This window comes from Festucalex cinctus, chromosome 13 (genome assembly GCF_051991245.1).
Source record: "Festucalex cinctus isolate MCC-2025b chromosome 13, RoL_Fcin_1.0, whole genome shotgun sequence".
NCBI lineage: Eukaryota > Metazoa > Chordata > Actinopteri > Syngnathiformes > Syngnathidae > Festucalex > Festucalex cinctus.
The window spans coordinates 9575123-9593092 of NC_135423.1; the positions used below are offsets into that span (position 1 = coordinate 9575123).

The window sequence follows — 17970 nt, forward strand, 5'->3', positions numbered from 1 at the left end:
TCGGCAGAGGCTTTTTTTTGTTAATTAGTTATAATTCTTGAATTTAAATAAATATACACGTTTCCTCCTATACTAAACATCATTAGTAATTTATACATGTATTTAAGGCAAGTTGTAAAATGTCTTAAGTCTTCTTGTTTATGTTTAATAAGTTTAAAACACCGTAAATCATGCTGTTTCTACTAAGTACTGTCTCAAATGTTCTCCAATTTCGATACTGTAAATGTATAGGATCGTATGCCGAGAAATGATTCTTGGGAGGAGCAATATGGCAGCCACGTGACCTCAAAAGTCTTGGCCTATCGGCTATCCAGTCGTATCATATAGATCAATGTTGAAACAACCACCCCCATGCACACACAAATTCTATTTGACCAAATTTAACTTCTTTTAAATAATAATAATAATAATAATAATAAAAGGTGCTTGCACTTGGTTCCAGAAATCCCTTTATTTATTTATTTTTATTTTTATAAAGAACAGAAGGAGAAAGTCTTTTTCATTTACAAAATATCAATGATAAACGTGACAAAAAAAACAAAACAGACTTTAGTGTTATTTTGGGCACTTGGAGGCAACAAAACAAAACATTGATTCCCACGTGCAAACACTTGCACCGATAAACACCTTTATTGCTACCTTTAACGGTTAGCGATGCTAGCAGTTTATATTCACGAGCGGAGGGGCCATTCGAGGAAATTGTTTTGATTGACAGGCAGCACTTGCAACGTCATGTTTTTTTTTTTTTGTTTTCTGCTGGCTTTGTTGCTGATGTGGTAACCGTTGCAAGCTAACAGGAAGTAGCCACAGGCAGTTCCGTGCACGTTGATGTCACAGCGTCTGTCAGAAGCTGGTCTCGTTCATGTGCGCTTTGGGGCTGCTCGTCGGTACGGCGGCGGGGCTGTCCGTGCCGGGCGAACTTTCGCTTGCAGAGGCGACATCCGCCGAAGGGGAGGCGGCGTTGCGACGCGCCGGGGCCGGCGTCTGCGAGCGCGTGGGGCTGGTAGAGGCGGAGGGCGGGCCGGTGGGGGACGAGGGCGCGGCGGTCGTGCGTTGCGATGGCGACGTGGGCGACGGCGTCAGGGATGAAGGCGAGTGGCGAGGGGCGGGCGTCGCAGGAAAGGTGGCGGGCGACCTCAGGCCAAAGCGCGCCTCCAGCTCGCCGCAGACAGCCAGACTCCGCCGGGCGCCGTCGGCCGCCTCGGAACCTTTGGCCAGCTCCTGGCAGCGCTCCACAAAACTGCCCCTGCGGGCCCACCCGCAGTCACGCTCGCCCCCGCGGGCCCGGCCTCGCTCCGACTGCCGGCGGGGGCGCGGGCTGGAGCCGGGGAGGTGCTGGGGTCCGTAGGCGGCGAAGGCGAGAGAGGCTGGCGGGACCGCCGACTTGGCGAGGGGGGTTGGGTGCGGAGCTTGGCGAGGAAGGCTGCCGCAGGGTGAAGCGCCGCCTCTTGCTTCTGCGGCGGAGTATGTTCGATCCGCTCGAGGGCCGTCGCACAAACCTGAAGAAAGGCTGAAAGCGCACACAGGAAATCACGTGAATGACATCGTCATCGACGTGCGCATGCGCATGAAACGACATTTAAAATTTAATCGCACAAATATCTTGTATTTTATGGACATTAAATGAATTACATCGTCTCCCTTGATTTAGGCACTCACTCCAGTTTAATGGTGCTTAATGAGGACAACACTTATGTCAAAAATATATTATAATTATGAAGAAAATATTAATCCCGATTATTTTGGAAATAAGTGAAATCACGATTATGACGATCATGTATTTTTTGGTACAAAAAAAGAAAATGTTTGAACATAAATATACCGTGTTCCCTCATTTATCGCGGGTTCAACTTTTGCGGGCTCGGTGTTTCGCAGAATTTTTTACAACGTGCTTTTTTGTTTGTTTTGGTTTTTTTGTGTGTGTGTGTGTGTTTGCCCGGAACCAAAAAACATATATCATAAATGAAGAAATATATATATACTGTGCTGCACTATATAATGTAATAAGTAAATTTGTAAAAACATACTTTTAATGGAAAAAATGACTGTAAATGGAAAAAAAAATGATGAATGAAAACACATTCATAAAAAAATAAAATAAAAATCATACCAAAACGAAAAAACATATATAATAAATGGGAAAAAATATATACTGTGCTGTACTGTATACTATAAAAGTACATTTAAAAAAACAAACAAACATACTTTTAATGGAAAAAAATGAATGTAAAAAAGAACATGTATGATGAATGAAAAAGCATACCAAAATGAAAAAATATATATAATTAACGGGAATTTAAAAACAAAACAACGCAGATTTTCATTATTGCGGGTAGTTTTTGTAACGTAACACCCACGATAAATGAGGGAACACTAAAATTATTCAGACAGAATTCTTTGAAACACTATAATTATAAAAGTTCCTTTTGGATGAAGCTAAATTTAATAAATAAAATAAAATAAATAAATAGAGTTATTTTAACATTTTAAAAAGGTACAAATATATAAATGTAAACGACTCAAAATTAGTATTAAAATATTTTTACGAATATAATTTTGTAACTGTGGAGTGTAATAATTGTAAATGTAATTGAATTTTGATGAATTGCACGGCTCTCGGTCATTGTTTTGATATGATGACATATTAACGTGTGCGTGTGTACCTGCATGTGGAGGTTCTGGGTGTGCTGTCAGGAGTTCTGGTGAGAGCAAGGTCACACTGGTCCAAGAGCTCCAGCAGCTCCTCCTCCGTGGGCCCGCCCAGCGCTACAAGACAACCAATCGGAGGTCAGCCCGCCGGCAAGGAGGCGACGGCCGGCGGACGCGTGCCTCCCTCCCCCCCGCTCACCTCGGATGTCCACCTTGCCGGCGATCTCCATGGCGGTGGTGAGGTCCCACATCTGGATGCTCCCGTTGGCGTGGCCGCTGAACAGGTAACGGCGCGGCCGCGAGCCGATGCGACTCGAGCCCTCGCACTCGTGCACCACGAACGCCGTGATGGACGTGCCGTCCACCGAGCGCACCTCGCACACTCTGGCGCACACGCGCACACACAAGACGGTCACTGTTTTCCAAAGTTTGCAAATGTCTTATTTTGATTAAACACGGAATATAATCGGTCTTCACTACTACAGAAATCAGTCAACAATTACTGTTGATATGCTGAAATCAGAAGATTTGGACAATTTTAAATAAAAAATGGCTCCAAACTATTACTCGATTACAATACTTAAACCCATCCAAATATTTGGAAAGTCAGCCTCAACATTATTATAACAATATTCTCAGATTTCTGTCGTCCTCAATGGATACAATCACATCATTTTCAGCTGTTTAGAATTGGGAGAATACATCGGCTTTAGTATTTATTTATTTTTTATTTACTTATTTATTTTTTAAAGGCTACAGATATTGGCAAAAGAAAAAAAATACATTGATATGTTTTATACTAGAGGCTGGGTATTGATTAAAACGTCCTCAATTGATTCAATTTTGATTAATAAGAGTTCAGTTTGATTCAATCATTTTTTTTTCTGATTTGATTTGATTGATTGCTTGCTTGATTGATTGACTTAGGTCAATCCAATATTGGTGAATTATGGCACATCAATCTTTCTTAAATAACAAAGACGTGATAAAAAAAAACCCCCACAAACATTAAATTCCAAATGTAATTTTGCAGAGGCAGTAACTGATTAAATGATTTCTTTATTAATGAAAATAACATACATTATAATGTTATACAAACTTTGACATCAGCAAGGATGAGATGAAAATGTTTTCTTAATTGTAAGAAAATACATTTAAATTCACATAAATAATACATTTATAGAAAACAGTAAGATACAACAAAATTTGGCCTTTAAAATTCTATTTTGTTGTTAATTTATGGGAAAAAGAGGTATTAAAATAATCAATTCATGGTTTTAGAGGCAAAATCTATTCACTATTGATTATTTTAAATTTCTATGTTTTTGTTTTTTTTTAAAGCCAGCCCTACTACGGAACCGGCGAAAGTACACACAGCTAGTGGCGGAATGTTGTAGTAGTTGTCACGGGAAGCTAACGTGAAGCTAGCTAGCGTCATGTAGCGATGATCATGTCTGCAGTTTGGAAATATTTTCATGTGGAAAGCAGAGACAGACAGACAGACAGACAGACAGATACCTCTTCCCATTGGACGACAGCCTGACGTAGAGTTTGTCGGTATCCGGGACCACTCGCTGGATGAAGACCTGCTGGTCGTCTCTCTCGCCGTACGGTCCTGCGTCAGTCACGATGTTGCGTTTCAGAACCGGCGGCGGCTCGACTCAAATCTTTCCCGACGCTACGCTAACCTATCTCCGTGCCGGCGCTGCAGCCCCCCTGCCCGTCGCCTTCCTCCAGGCTGAGGATCTTGAAGGAGGTGAGCGGCGTGGATCCCGGCTGGGTGGAGATCATCCCCCGGAAGCGGGTGACGGTCCAGGTGCGCACGTGGTTGTTGTCGGCGCAAACTGGAGGGCGGGCGGGACGGCGGCGGCGGTTAGGAGGACGGCGCGCGTTTTTCCCGGGCGGCCTTACCTGAGATGAGGTGCTTCTCGGACAGCATGATCTTGGTGACGGGGCTGCGGTGGACCGAGAAGGTCTGGAAGAGTTGCGGGCCCGAGCCCACCGTCTCCGGGTGCTGCACGATGACGCGCACCGCTCCCGAGCTGGTCCCGTACGCGATCTCGATCCAGTTGCCGCTGTCGCCTGGCGAGCGCAACAAAACGTCGAGCGCTTATTCACGTTCAGTGGCGGACGTTTGAACATTTTTACCATCCACATCCAGCAAAACTCACTTTCAGGTCAACATTTACACGTATTTTATTTAGAATCTGCCGCTGTGGTTAACATCTGGTTTCTGTTCATTATTTTTTCTGTAGAACTAAAAATGAACGCAGCATCCATCTCGGAACTACTCCTGTGGACAGTGATGACGAATACGCTCCTAAAGCAGGTGAAAATAAGTTTGCAAAGTTTGTAATATTTATGGATGTCACTACGTGTACACATCTTTGTGCAGTTCTAAGGGCCGACTTGTGTACAAATGTGCAAAGTTCATCGGCGCCGCAACATTATTCACTGCCTGTGTTTTGTTTATGTGTGATTTTATACTTCAGAGTAGTATTTTTTGATAGTATAGCAGTTGTAACTCCTGAAAATAACTTTATATTAATTAATATATAATTCATGCGTGGGCCGAAAGTGTCACGAGTAAAGTGAAGTGGTTGTACAATACTAGTAATCAGTACTGCTGAGGGCAAAGAGCATACGAATATAATGGACCTGAACCAGGATATGGAAAAAAAAATGCTTTCCATCCATACAAGTTGTTGTGAGCGGCCATACTGGTTTTGGGTGTGAGGTAAACGCTGAGTGCGGTGATGGCGTCCTCGGTGGGGTCTCGATAAAGTTCCGTCACCAGCAGGTCGTTGTCCTTCATCCTCAGAGGAAACTTCTGAACGTCTGAAACATCGGCGACAATTGTTTGCGTCACACTCGTGCACGTTTCATACGAGGTGATCTGTGATTAGCGGCAACATTTCAGGTCCATCACTCGTGAGTGTTTTTACTGCATCAAACATGGCGGAAATGTGCGTGACTACAGCCAATCACAGTCAGCTTTTTCCTGCTTCATTTTGGGATGTGTAGCAGAAAGGATTTTTCTTTCTTTTTTTTTGTAAAACAGAGACATTTGTTTATAAGGTTGACCCTCGCTCTGCTGTTCCAACATGACATGAGACCCATTTTAACCCGCCTGTCATGTTACTTTTAGCCACCATTTTTAAATTTAGTCTCAGTTTTAGTCAAGTTACAAACACACAACCTCATCCAGTTTTTTTTTTGTCAACTATAAATCTAGAATTTTTGCCTTATTTTCATCCAAAAAAACAATTTTATTCATCTAGTTTTAGTCAACAAAAACTGTCAACATTTTAGTCAGGACAATTATTTTACACCTGTACATTTTTTTTTTGTCAGTAGATAATGTAGAACATTTCGGATCTAAAACTATTTCACATAAAAATTTTCTTTCATCATTTTGATGAAAAATAACTTCACACACTATTGCAGCATATAAACAAGTGGCTACTGTGACTCCATGCTATGAGCTAGTAAATTAGCCGCAATTAGTTAGCGTTCAGATTAACGTTATTGTTGGGATGTTATAGCCGTTGGATTAATGTTACGTTATAATTTACTTTTTTTTTTTTTTTAAACCTTTCACGGTGAATTCACCTCCTGTCTGTACCATGTGTTTGTGCATGTTGCATTCGCTAGTTGCAGATTTGAAAGGGGGTGTGTCACTGTGTCACATGACAGTGTCGCAGTGACAGATTAGCAGAGACAAGGTTTTACAAAATCATAACATTTTTTCTAGTTCATGAACTAAAATGTCCATAGATTTTAGCCCATTTTATTAAGTGAAGCACATTTTCGTCTCATCTTCATTAGTCGACAAAAATGCATACTGATTTAATCCCAGTTCTTGTTTATTAATGAGTGTTTTAGTCTAGTCCAGTCTAGTCTAATTTTAGTCCGGTGAAAAATGTCTGTAAACAAAATATTTTTGTTTAGTTTTTGGTGACAAAACTAACACTACCCACCAGTTAACGTTGCCAGTCAAATATTAGCTTTTCGCTATCAAAATTTCCACATATTTGCAATGAAAACACTTACTAAGGGGCTATAACAAATATTCTCTGGATGCTTTTGTAACATTGAGCGTATCATGGGTCAAACACAGCCAACACCAGACGATAAATGTTTCATTTTGACATATGTGCATTGAAAAGTGTTGATAATAAGCGACAGAATGCTCATTGGCTTGTATACCGATGTAGCAGATGGATCCGTTGTTGCATCCCAGGATGAGGAACGATCCGGCCGTCTCGTAGCTGCTGATGGGAACAACATCCTGGTTCTGATAAAGCGACACAAGAAAAATTTAAAAAAAAAGAAGCATTTTGAGACTTTGGGTCACTCACAAACTTTTGTTTCAGCAACTCATGTTCTACAGCTGATTACTAAAGAAGAGTACGCAGTCGACTCTTTCTTTTGATTGGCTCGTATTGTGACAGAAGAGAATTTTGTGTGGCATGAAAAGACGCGAAACAATCAGTCAAAATGCTGGACGGCAATCTGGGAAACGGCTGCCAGTCGATGAGTTTTTAATGGTGTGAGTCAGCACCTGCCAGTGCTTGGTGACGGCATTCCACACGCCGACCTTCCCGGTGTGGCTGGTGGCGATCAGCTGGTTACCAACGAAGAAGAGAGCCTCCACCGGCACGTTGAGGCTGAAGACGCCTGCAAAACACAACGTGACGTCAGCAGACAGTCTTGGACCCGGGGGCAGGTTGTCCTCACCGATCTCGTTCCCGTTGCCGTCCGGGCAGATGCACCACAGGATGATCTCGGCTCCCGAGGCCACGGCCACCATCTTGTTGTTGACCCCCATCACCTTGGCGTTGAGCGCCACCCGGTCGATCAGCCAGTCCAGGCGAGGAGAGGTGAAGACCTGCTGCCACCCGGTGGACTCCTTCACCCTGACGTCAACACACATCGAAGCTTTGAGACACCGAGTGCCACCTCAAGTGCGCCAAGCATAGACGCAGGGCTACGGCAATGCTAAGCTAGTAGGGGCAACGGTGTCAGTGCATTCCACGTGGGCATCGTCGGTCCGTCAGTGAGCTCCCATTTTTCCAGAGAGACAGAAAATAACGCGTCAATACATTCAAGTTAGCCCTGCGATTGGCTGGCAACCAGTTCAGGGTGTACCCCGCCTACTGCCCAAAGCCAGCTGAGATAGGCTCCAGCACCCCCCGCGACCCTTGTGAGGAATAAGCGGTCAAGAAAATGGTTGGATGGATGCATTCAAGTTAGGTGAGCTTAGCCAGTGGCAACGTAAGATGGCCTCCAGTGGCGTCACTTCTCGCTGCGGCATTGTTAAGTCTGTGATTGCTGTACATTTGGACAGAAGAAGCTAGGTCAAGCAGTCTGAGAATTGTAGATTAATTTATTGCACTCTACCTAGTGAGCCTCTTTCTTTTAATCTTGCACTAAAAAAATAAAAATAAAAAATTAATCCTAAAACCAATCAACTCAAATGAAGCATTTTTGATACAACAAAACTAATAAACTTGCTTTAAAACTGAATTCAAACTAACTCAATACAAAAAATGTCAAAACAAAATAAAAAGTAAATAAAATATAACCCTGGAAAGTGAAGTGGGGGGGGGGGATCACCCTCATGAAAGTCAGTTGAATTTCAAATTAGTTACGACTGATTTTCAGAGTTGCCCTTAGCAACATGGCCGCCACATTGGCACATTGGTTAGCCGGGTTGCTACAGTGTGTGCTGGCATATCACCGTCTTCTTCAAGTACCACAGCAGAGTAGGATTTGCATGATGCTCGTCTGTTGGCACAATCGTGATTATTTGGCTATCAAAGGCCGATCCTCAATGTTGTTTTGGATGCTGAAATCACTGTTCACGTTATTGAGTGATAAAAGCATAATATATTAGCATCAAAGTTGATGTTCTGATGGATTTTTTTTTTTTTAATGCAAAGCAAATTTTCTCTTTTTTTTTTTTTGGCGGTGGGGACAAAGCAGTGTAACTTGGAGCCTACTATTGTGCTTGTCTTTCCGTGGGCTTGTCCCTTTAAGAGCCGCTGGGTCTCACCTGCTGCTCTGCCACAGAATAATCAGTGAAAACCAGAGCCAGCTGTGGTATTCTTGATTGCGCGGGCATATCTCTTTAATGGCCCGCTTGCTTGTTTTCTACTGCGGCTGGTCCTCGGTGTGGTTCAGCTTACTTGGTGCTTGATTCAAACTTCCCGATGGGGAAGTTTTGGATTAAGGCCACTCGATGTTGACTCTAATCATGGCTGAGTTGCTCAAACCTCGTTGGTTCACTGATTAGTGTTGTTTGTCTTGTGCTATGGTGGCACATTAGCTCTCGGTAACCCCACTCGACTCTGGCTTTGCCCCTTGATGTTGCTCAGTTCATCGGTGAGTCTATTCTATTTTTGTCACTCGTCTGTCTTGCAGGCTAAGCCGGTTTTGCATCATCCATGCAGCTGCAGAAAAGAAGCTAACCTTAAGTTAGCTTTAGCCTTTCAAACCATGGCCAGCATGGAAGTAAAGTCTATTTATATATGGCATGTCTTGTTCAGACTTGATGGCAAAGATGAATGCTCTAACATTGCATAAATGTAATTGAGAAATTTACAGCATTTTTAACGGACCTGTGATTTGTTCTGAAGTTTGATTTCAAAGCTTGTTGCACAACTGTATCTTTTGAGTTAACTACTTTTAAGTGCACTTCTGTAAATTCAACTTGAAACTCAAGTTTTATATGTAGATTGTTTTATTTCTGGAAACTAAGCATCTTAAAACTTGAGCTTTTCATATGTGGATTATGGAAACTGAACTCCAATTTTTACTCTTGTAAATTCAAATGAAATTTCACAAGTAAACCTGTTTACTGTATATTGGTTAACATTTATTTATTGAATGTTTGGTTTATATACTAATTGCATCATTTTGCCCTTGTTTTTAGGTCACCCACCTTTTGGATTTCTCAACCACTTGATGGCAAGTTTCCCAATGACCGAATCTTGAACTGGTTTGCAAAACTTTCAATAGAACATTGAACGTGACTTTCAAAAACCTTGAAAAGCAATAGTTGGCGCTACATTACTGTTGCCGTTTATCTTTATATCTAATTATTTATAGCAAATTTCATAAGTGTTTGTGCTTATGTGACGTAATTTGAAAATATTCTCAATATTAAACTGTTCTTGTCTGTGCAATTATTCACAGCATGGGGCTCCATAGCTGGCCTTATTCCATGTGCCTTACAAACCTCTATCAGCACTAGTCTTCCATAAACAGCAGAAAAAGGTAGCATCAAACGTCCTTTTTCCTGGTCAGTTTTGCATTTGCCAAGTCTGTGTATAATCATACACAATATTGTGAGTCTTGCAAAAAGGGTAAAAAAAAAAAAAAGCTCCAATAGGGCTGTCAATATGAGACTGACCACACTGAAAATTGCTGGTCATCAATGTATAAATAAAGTTTCTGTGCACCTGTAACAAGCCACAAACTGAGAGTAGGCCACCGCGATCCAGTTGTGATGTCCGCAGATGATCCGAACCAAGCCGGGATCTGATGATGGACCTACACAAGCAAAGTACTATCAAGTAACAATTTGTATTTATTTTTTTTAATAAACTGTGGCGCTTCCCCCACCTCCAGCAGACCCCTTCTCCTCCACCCTGGTTAGCATGCCTGAGTTCCCCAGGTTAGGCGGCATGGTGTTGCTACGCCTCACTGGCGCTCTCTCGCCGGGCGCTGCCCGACCCGCCATGAACTGGGACCCGGCAACGCTGTGACGGTTGCGGCGCTTGGCTGGGTGCGCTGCAACACAAACGTTGACATGCAGCCCTTAGGTTTTTGTATTTTTTGCAACAAATTGACCCGCTTGATCACTGCAAAATGACTTGGCAGCAGGGGTCAGCTGAGTGTTTTCAGATTACCTGGCGGAGGCAGGTAGCCGTTGAAAAGGACGTTTCCGCAGGAGGAGCGGTCCAGCTCATCACACAGCTGCAGCTTGCGCACTGAACACAATGACAATCATGTCATTGGAGCAGGGAAGCAACACGTCTCACGTAATTTAAAGTTGTTTACAATTCTGTTCCTGATTTGGTCCATAACATGTCGGAAAATTAGGAAAAAGTGTTGATCACTGTTTTCCAATGTAAAGGATGTTGGATTCAACACTGATAATGAGTCTACTTTCATTGAGGAGTCAAATTTGACTATTTACTGTCAAGGGGCAAAAATTGAGTGGACAATTTTAGGTCTCTAAACAAATCAAAAATCTATTAAATTGATCTGTCGAATCACTGCACCTGTAAGAAGTAAACCCGTTTTCTAGTGCACTTTTCAGATTTATTTTTTTTGAATCCCAGTTCTTAATGGTGTTAACCCTGCAATTATGTTTTGAATTAATGGGATTTAAGGGATTTTAAAGCATAGAAACAGGGATGTAAGGTCAGCGGATGCAAATTCTAATTTAAAGAAAAGGGACTTTTTTTTTTCCCCTAAGTAAAAGCAGTATTTTGCTGAACTAAAAAGAGAATCTGTCTGCTTTTATGGAGGACTACAGAAATCTGACATTTTATTGTTGAGATGCTGAAATGAGGATTTTGATGATTTTAAGTTAAACCAGGTCTCAATGATTAATCACTTATCAAGTTTTATATTGATCATTGGTCGATTTAACAATTGTTGGAGCTGTAGTGTGTTGTACATTTGTGTTTAAAGCGTGTAAGAGAAGTCAAACGTTTTTTTTTTTAAATATATATTGACGTGGTCTTTCTATGTGATGGTTTTCACCTTTTACAGGTGGATCTAGCATATTCACTGTACTCTAAACAGGGGGGGGGTGTTAAATGATGACCTCTAGTTCTGACTTGTGTTACTTTTAAAATGTTCTTTAAGTGAACCATTTGTCTAAAGCTTGACTTGGATCGGTCAAGGAGCTCACCGAGAGGTGTGATGCCATAGAACTCGGCCTCGTGCATGAGCATGTGCACGCTGATGGAACGCGGGTGCAGCTCTTTGGTGCGCAGGAAGTTGAGGATGGGTGCAAACAGGGAAGGATCTCTGTCGATGAAGATCTACGGCCCATCAAGAGGTGTTAATGTGCAGCACAAATGCTAACGGAACCGGCTGATGCCAATTGACTTACAGCTCCAGTTTCATCCTTCAACGTGGAGATGCGCCCGCTCAAAAGACTGTAAACAGAGTTGCAACAGTAACGTTTATTATAAGAATCAAACATTAACTGTTAAAATTGGTATGATCATGTCAATCCAGTAGTCTCAACTTTACAAATACATTTACCAGTTCTAAATCAATTGGTAAATTGTTTAATTAAAACTAGATATGAAAATGTTAATTATTTTTACGCACCCAACTTTTTTTTTTTTTTATCAAACGTGAATACAAGTTTTTTACATCACTGTTTTATACTGCATTTTTTGTTTTATTTTTAAACATTTTGTATTTTGTTTTACACTAACACTGTAGTATAACGTGACCTGGGCGGCATGCGTTTGTTTTGTTTGCCTACCTGGAGAAAAAGGAGTCCGGAACCCACGTGAGAGTCTGTCGGGAGGTGCTGAACCTATAAACAAACACCCTTGTGACGAAAGCTGCGTTGACTTGCACGCACCATGCCTGTCATCAACCTGAGAGCCTACACGGAAGCAACTCGCCGACCTACATTGGATGCTTAAAATGGCTTAAACTAAATAGTGGACATAAATCAACTGTTCGGCTAAAGTAGACTCACTCAAACGAAGCATGATTCAAAATACTATAAAACGTGTCGTAGAATAGGCGTTTGCTCGTTCGAGTTGATTGAGAGCATTTGAAGTGCACAGTAACCATTCCAATCTGTGACTGAGTTCCATTGTCGGACACCGGGAATGTTTCTTGACGCTGCTTGGGACTGGGACGCATCTTGATGCTAAATGCTAGCCACGGTTAGCCGACACTCGGCCCAAAACATTTCCGTCTCACCTTTTTCCGCCCACGTTCAAGTGGATCAGGTCACCACTCCTCGCCGTGTTAGACATCAACCCGACACCTTCCATTGATAATTAAAACAAAAAACAACACTTTGGATCCATGTTCTGAGACGGAGTCAGTTTCCGTTCATGTTGAATCCACTTCCGGACTATCTTGCGATGGAGGATTTGTGTGACAGAAAACACGACATGGAGTTTCGACTTGAGCAGGACTCGGATTTTTTTTCCCCCAGCTCAAATTTATTTAGCGGCATATTTGCATTTACGCGTTTCTTTTTTAATAGAATACTGTGTGTTTTGGCTTTCTTTTCTTTTTTTTATTTTAATTTTTACGCACATTTGATTGCTGGAAGAAAATGAGCTGAGGTCAGCAAATGGCATCAACGTCAAACTTTTTATCACCGTGACAATTCCAAGCTAGCCAACGTCACGTCAAAATGGCGATCTTACTCGGTGAAAGGAAGCTCTCACTCATGGAAAAGCATTGGGCTTTGGATTGTTGTAGTTTTGATTTGTGAGCATTATTTCACCCCGCCCCACTCCAACTGTTTATTTTTGGGAAATGGCAGCAAAACAGGCCATGAAGAAACTCCTTCCACAGTGTATGTTGTTCCTTTGGACAGCGTGCATTGAATCAGCAAACATCTTTGTACAAGATCAAATTCAAACAAACAGAACGGTATGTATATTTAGATTTGTGGTTGCATGCTAGGAAGGTTGACTCGTCCCATTCTTATATGCGTGTGTGCAGATGTTGTTTCAGCAGAGATGCTCCACTTCCTGCGCTCGTCGAGTGCTCCACACCTCTTCCTGCCATTCATCTGCGCAGCAAGGCAGTGTGGGTAGTGACAACAGCGGAGCAGTCTGGAACACTTCCTCTTATCTCCTCCACAGTTGGGTAAAAGGACTTCAAAGCAGGCCAGTGCATTGTTTAAAAGTTCACACCTACTCTACCTGCATAGTTACAAGTCTGTATCCATGATTCTTCCTCATCTGGGTCAGGATAATCAGTCAAAGTTGAATACAGACAACTAGACTGCATCCTGTAGAATAGTTTTACCATTTTGAATAGGAACCATCATTTTAAACTGGATTCACTTTTTTTTTTTACAACCCAAATGTGAAGTCATAAATTAGTCGCACACAACATTCAATCGCTTAAAGCTGCTCCATGTAAAAATGTGCCCAAAAATATCTTTACAATTGTCTTTTTATTTGACCATTTATGACTCAAATATCTTGTAATTAGCAGATGAACACTTTAGCTGTTCGCAACGAGTACTCCTGCAAGCCTCTGGCCAATAGTTTTCATACTGGATTCGGGTTCCAATTTCCCGCCCTCTGTCTGCGAATATGATGTTGTGTGCACATTAATCGTGTATGTGAAGAAGGTTCGGCCACACATGTCAGTAGCCATTTGAAATTCAATTTCCTGCATTGAGTAAAAACTAATTGAGAAGCACTAGTTGCTATTTTGTTCAACTTTCGAAACAAAACAGAAGGCACGGTTATTGGTCTGCCACACATTTCAGAGGTTGTGGGTTCAAATACACAAGAGGTTAAACTGACGACGATTATTACCCGTACCTAATTAATCAAATCATTTTAATTTGACCAACCACTCAAAATAATTGGTTTGCTTCAATTTAAGAAATTACCGCTAGCTTACATGATTGCACTGAATGAATTAGACATCACTGAAAGGTTTGCTGTGACAGTGACACATTTCAATTTTTTTCAAGTTCGCTGGCTTGGTGGAGTAAAGAGAGAGAGAGCGAGAGACCACGTGGGGGAGGGACATCGGACGCCGCAGAAAAAAAGAGCAAACGCAAACGTGACGACGACACAAAGTGAGGAGACAACCCATAAAAAGACTCAAGGCCTGCTGCTTGCTTTATGTTTGTGTGGTGAGTAGACTTCTTCTTGCATGCAGAACTTTAAAGGAACATTTTATGTATCTGACCTCCCTAAAAGTTGATGGAGAGCTACTGACATTTTTCACAAATGTCAATTTATGATCAAGCTCATTAACAGTGTGCAGGCTAGTTCGGTTATTTACACAATAGTGTGAGAGAAAAATATCATTTATTTATCAAAGAAGGGACTGATTTTTTTTTTTTTTTGAGTGATATTGATGATAATGATGATGATGGAGTCCAAAAGTGAAAGTCACTGCTGTGTGGTACCTCACACTGGGGGGGGGGGGAAAAAAAAAAGTCTTTAAACTTTAGATTATTCATACCGTGGGAGGGAATTAAATTCTGCGGCTACAAACATTCCAAACCTTTTCCGTTGTCTGGTTGTACTTGACCGACGTCCTTATGGGGTCACCGTGTATTTAAAAAAAAAAAAAGCACTCAGTGAAAGATAAAAATGTTTCTGGGAAATTCTGTAACTCCGTCGCGATGTGAAACTATTTCAAGTGGAAGTTGTCCAGCTGTTTCACGTCAAATCCAAAATAGCAAAATAACATCTGATGATGGCCGCTATTCGTCATGTGTTGGTTCACGTCAAGTGTTGGCTTGGCACGAGGACGACGAGGAGGCCGACCAAGTCGGCGTGCTGTGGTCCATCCTCAGCTTGTCGTGTTTGTCCACCTGTGTGGTCAGCGGAAGAAGGAAATGTGTGTTGGCCGGCCATCAATCACACTTCACAAATGGCCGCTTGGTAAATGAGGGAATTTTTGTTTGCTTGCTTTGGAATGTCAAGTTTTGCACACATGATGGGACACATTGTTTGTACTTCCTGATTGAAGATAAGATCAGATGATCCTGCATTGAGTGAAAAAGAAATTCAAGTAAGAGAGTAGAAGAACACCAAAAATGTGATGATCAATCAACACATTGGCAATGAATGGAACTGACATCAGCAACTTCAGCCATTTTCATGCTTTTGATCTTGAACCTTTTCTTGGATCCTTGAGGCTGATACCTAGGTCAAGTTTTTTTTTTTTTTTTTTTTTTTAAATAGCCCTTAATCACAAAAGAGTCTCAAAGGTCTTCACAACAAGATCCTCTGATCTGATGGGAAGTCCAGATTTTTCTCTCCTCAACCACTTCATCCAACTCCTATTGAGATTGAGAGAGAGTGAGACGTCTCTCCCTCATGTCCTTTTTGATCTCACGATCCATTCTTCACTCACTCGTGAACCCCAAGATACTTGAACTTCTGCAGCTTTCTTGTTTTGACATGTTTGTGTAATATGAAGTTGACGACGTGGTCGGGTTTGCTTGGTCTTTAAAGAAAAGTAGGTGACCCAAAACAAACCAAGCCCAAAACCATTTTCCATCATTCCAAAACATTCATCTTTTTATTTTTTATTTTTGTACTTTTTATTTATTTATTTTTTTATTTCCACATTTATATTTATTTTTTGAATGTTGTTAATTATTTCTGTATTTATTTTTGTATATCCGTTTTTATTTTCACTCTTATTTTTTTTGTATTTAATTTTGGATATCCGGTTTTGTTTTTATTATTAGTTTTTTTAATTTTATATATCCAGTTTTGTTTTTATTTTTATTTTTTTATTTAATTTTGGATATCCTTTTTTTATTCTTTTTATTTATTTTTGTATATCCGTTTTTATTTTTACTCTTATTTTTTGGGATTTAATTTTGTATATATGTCATTCACTCATTTATTTATTCATTTATTTTTAATTTTGGCAGTTTTGGACTTCCATCAAAAACAACCCTAAATGTTCCCTTTGCGTGCATCTGCCTAGATTTGACGTGTGTGTTGTCTTTTCAGGGATGGATCCTCTGAACTCCAGCCACCTGCCCGCCGTCAACCAATCGGACGTGAGCGGCGCGTTGACGGATCAGGTGCTGCCGTGGCTCTACTTGCTCCTCTGCACGGTAGGCGCGCCGCTCAACGGCGCGGCGGCCTGGATCTTCTTCCGGGTGCCCAGCGACTCGGCGCTGGTAGTGTACCTGAAGAACATGGTGGTGGCCGACCTGCTGATGGTGGCCACCTTCCCCTTCCGGGCGGCGCTGCGACTGGGCGTGGGCGGCTGGCGCCTGCGCGTGGTCATGTGCCGCTACACGTCGGTGCTCTTCTACTCATCCATGTACGTGGGCATCCTCTTCATGGGCCTCATCAGCCTGGAGCGCTACGTCAAGATCGTGCGCCTGACGTCGGCCCACTTCCTGCAGAGAGTCGGCGCCGCCCGCCTCCTGGCTCTGCTCGCCTGGAGCCTCCTCGCCCTGTGCGTGCTGCCCAACGCCGTGCTGACCAGCCGGCCAGCCGACGAGGTCACGTCCCGCCACTGCATGAGGCTAAAGAGCCCGCTGGGGGTCCAGTGGCACAGGGTGTCCACCTTCTTCAGCGTGGGCCTCTTCTGGCTCACCCTGCTGGTTCTGGCTTTCTGTTACGCCGCCATCACCCGCCGCATCTATCGCTCGTACCGCCGCGTCAAGCGCGACAGCGGCCACGTCCGGCGCAAGTCCAACCGCAGCATCTTCTGCATCCTGGCCGTCTTCTTCGTCTGCTTCGTGCCCTACCACGTCTGCCGCGTGCCCTACACGCTCAGCCAGATGCCGGCGTCCGCTTTCGGCCGGCCCTCGCGATTCCTACTCTTCCAGGCCAAGGAGGCCACGCTCTTCCTATCCGCCGTCAACGTCTGCCTGGACCCCCTCATCTACTTCCTCATGTGCCACAAGTTCAGAGAGTCTTTGCTCGCCAAGCTGACAGGAGGGGACAGGATCGTCGCTCTCACCACCGCACACAGTCTCAGCAACATTTAGGACCACTGTAGGTCGGGGAACATCTCAGGAACTCGGGAAGCAATCACGTGAGAGATGAACTGAGCAGACGAGAAGACGCAAAGAGATGCGACAACCTCGCAGGAACTACGGCGACACAATGGGAATGAAGGACTGACGAGACACAAGAGGAACATGTTAGGAAATGAGGAGATGGGGTCAAAGTGAGGATACAAGGAGATGAGGGGACATGAAGGGACATTAGAGGAAGTCAGAAGATACGAGAATATGAGGGGAAATGAAGGAGATGAGAGAACATGGAAAGATTTGCTGAGATGATAAAGATTTGTGGGTTTGAACTGAAGGACCCAAGAGTTAAAATAAATAAATTAAAATAAAATAAAAGAGTCATGATGGGGCGGAGAAGGGCAGGAAGTTAGGAGAGGATCTGAAGAGATGAGGAGATGAGCAGAAGCAAAAAGACCAGGCAGGTACGAGAGGTTTTGCATCATCTCTGCCATTTTTGTGTTTGGAAGAACAAATAAAAAAACGTTTTATACTTTAAAGTAATTACAGAAAAGGCATCTGATTTGTTGTTCATCCATTTTGCCGATTATACGTCAGGTCTCGTCGTTTAG

The 17970-nt window shown here is 42.6% G+C and overlaps 2 protein-coding genes across 5 annotated transcripts; one reads left to right on the top strand and one right to left on the bottom strand.

Moving 5' to 3' along the window:
* Window positions 1-432: 432 nt before the first annotated feature.
* Window positions 433-12803, bottom strand: shkbp1 (SH3KBP1 binding protein 1). The gene is made up of 17 exons (XM_077542115.1): window positions 12619-12803; window positions 12167-12220; window positions 11783-11828; window positions 11579-11711; window positions 10566-10646; window positions 10279-10446; window positions 10116-10206; window positions 7390-7568; window positions 7214-7329; window positions 6859-6946; window positions 5371-5487; window positions 4561-4731; window positions 4338-4493; window positions 4168-4264; window positions 2849-3033; window positions 2664-2766; window positions 433-1510 (listed from the first exon to the last, which is right to left on the bottom strand). The coding sequence occupies exons 1-17, from the start codon at window positions 12690-12692 to the stop codon at window positions 844-846; spliced, it is 2526 nt and encodes an 841-aa protein (XP_077398241.1). The 5' UTR covers window positions 12693-12803; the 3' UTR covers window positions 433-843.
* LOC144033787 (P2Y purinoceptor 14) lies at window positions 8728-17922 on the top strand. 4 transcript variants are annotated; one of them, XM_077542121.1, is made up of 6 exons: window positions 8728-9036; window positions 9587-9621; window positions 9850-9930; window positions 13378-13519; window positions 14369-14533; window positions 16380-17922. In XM_077542121.1, exons 4-6 carry the CDS (start codon window positions 13378-13380, stop codon window positions 17372-17374), a joined length of 1302 nt encoding a protein of 433 aa, XP_077398247.1. In that variant the 5' UTR covers window positions 8728-9036; window positions 9587-9621; window positions 9850-9930; the 3' UTR covers window positions 17375-17922. The 4 variants fall into 4 exon arrangements, with proteins under 4 accessions (XP_077398247.1, XP_077398246.1, XP_077398245.1 ...); XM_077542120.1 differs by lacking the exon at window positions 9850-9930 and having other exon boundaries at window positions 8729-9036; window positions 16380-17921; XM_077542119.1 differs by lacking the exons at window positions 8728-9036; window positions 9587-9621; window positions 9850-9930 and adding an exon at window positions 12245-13305.
* Window positions 17923-17970: the final 48 nt, after the last annotated feature.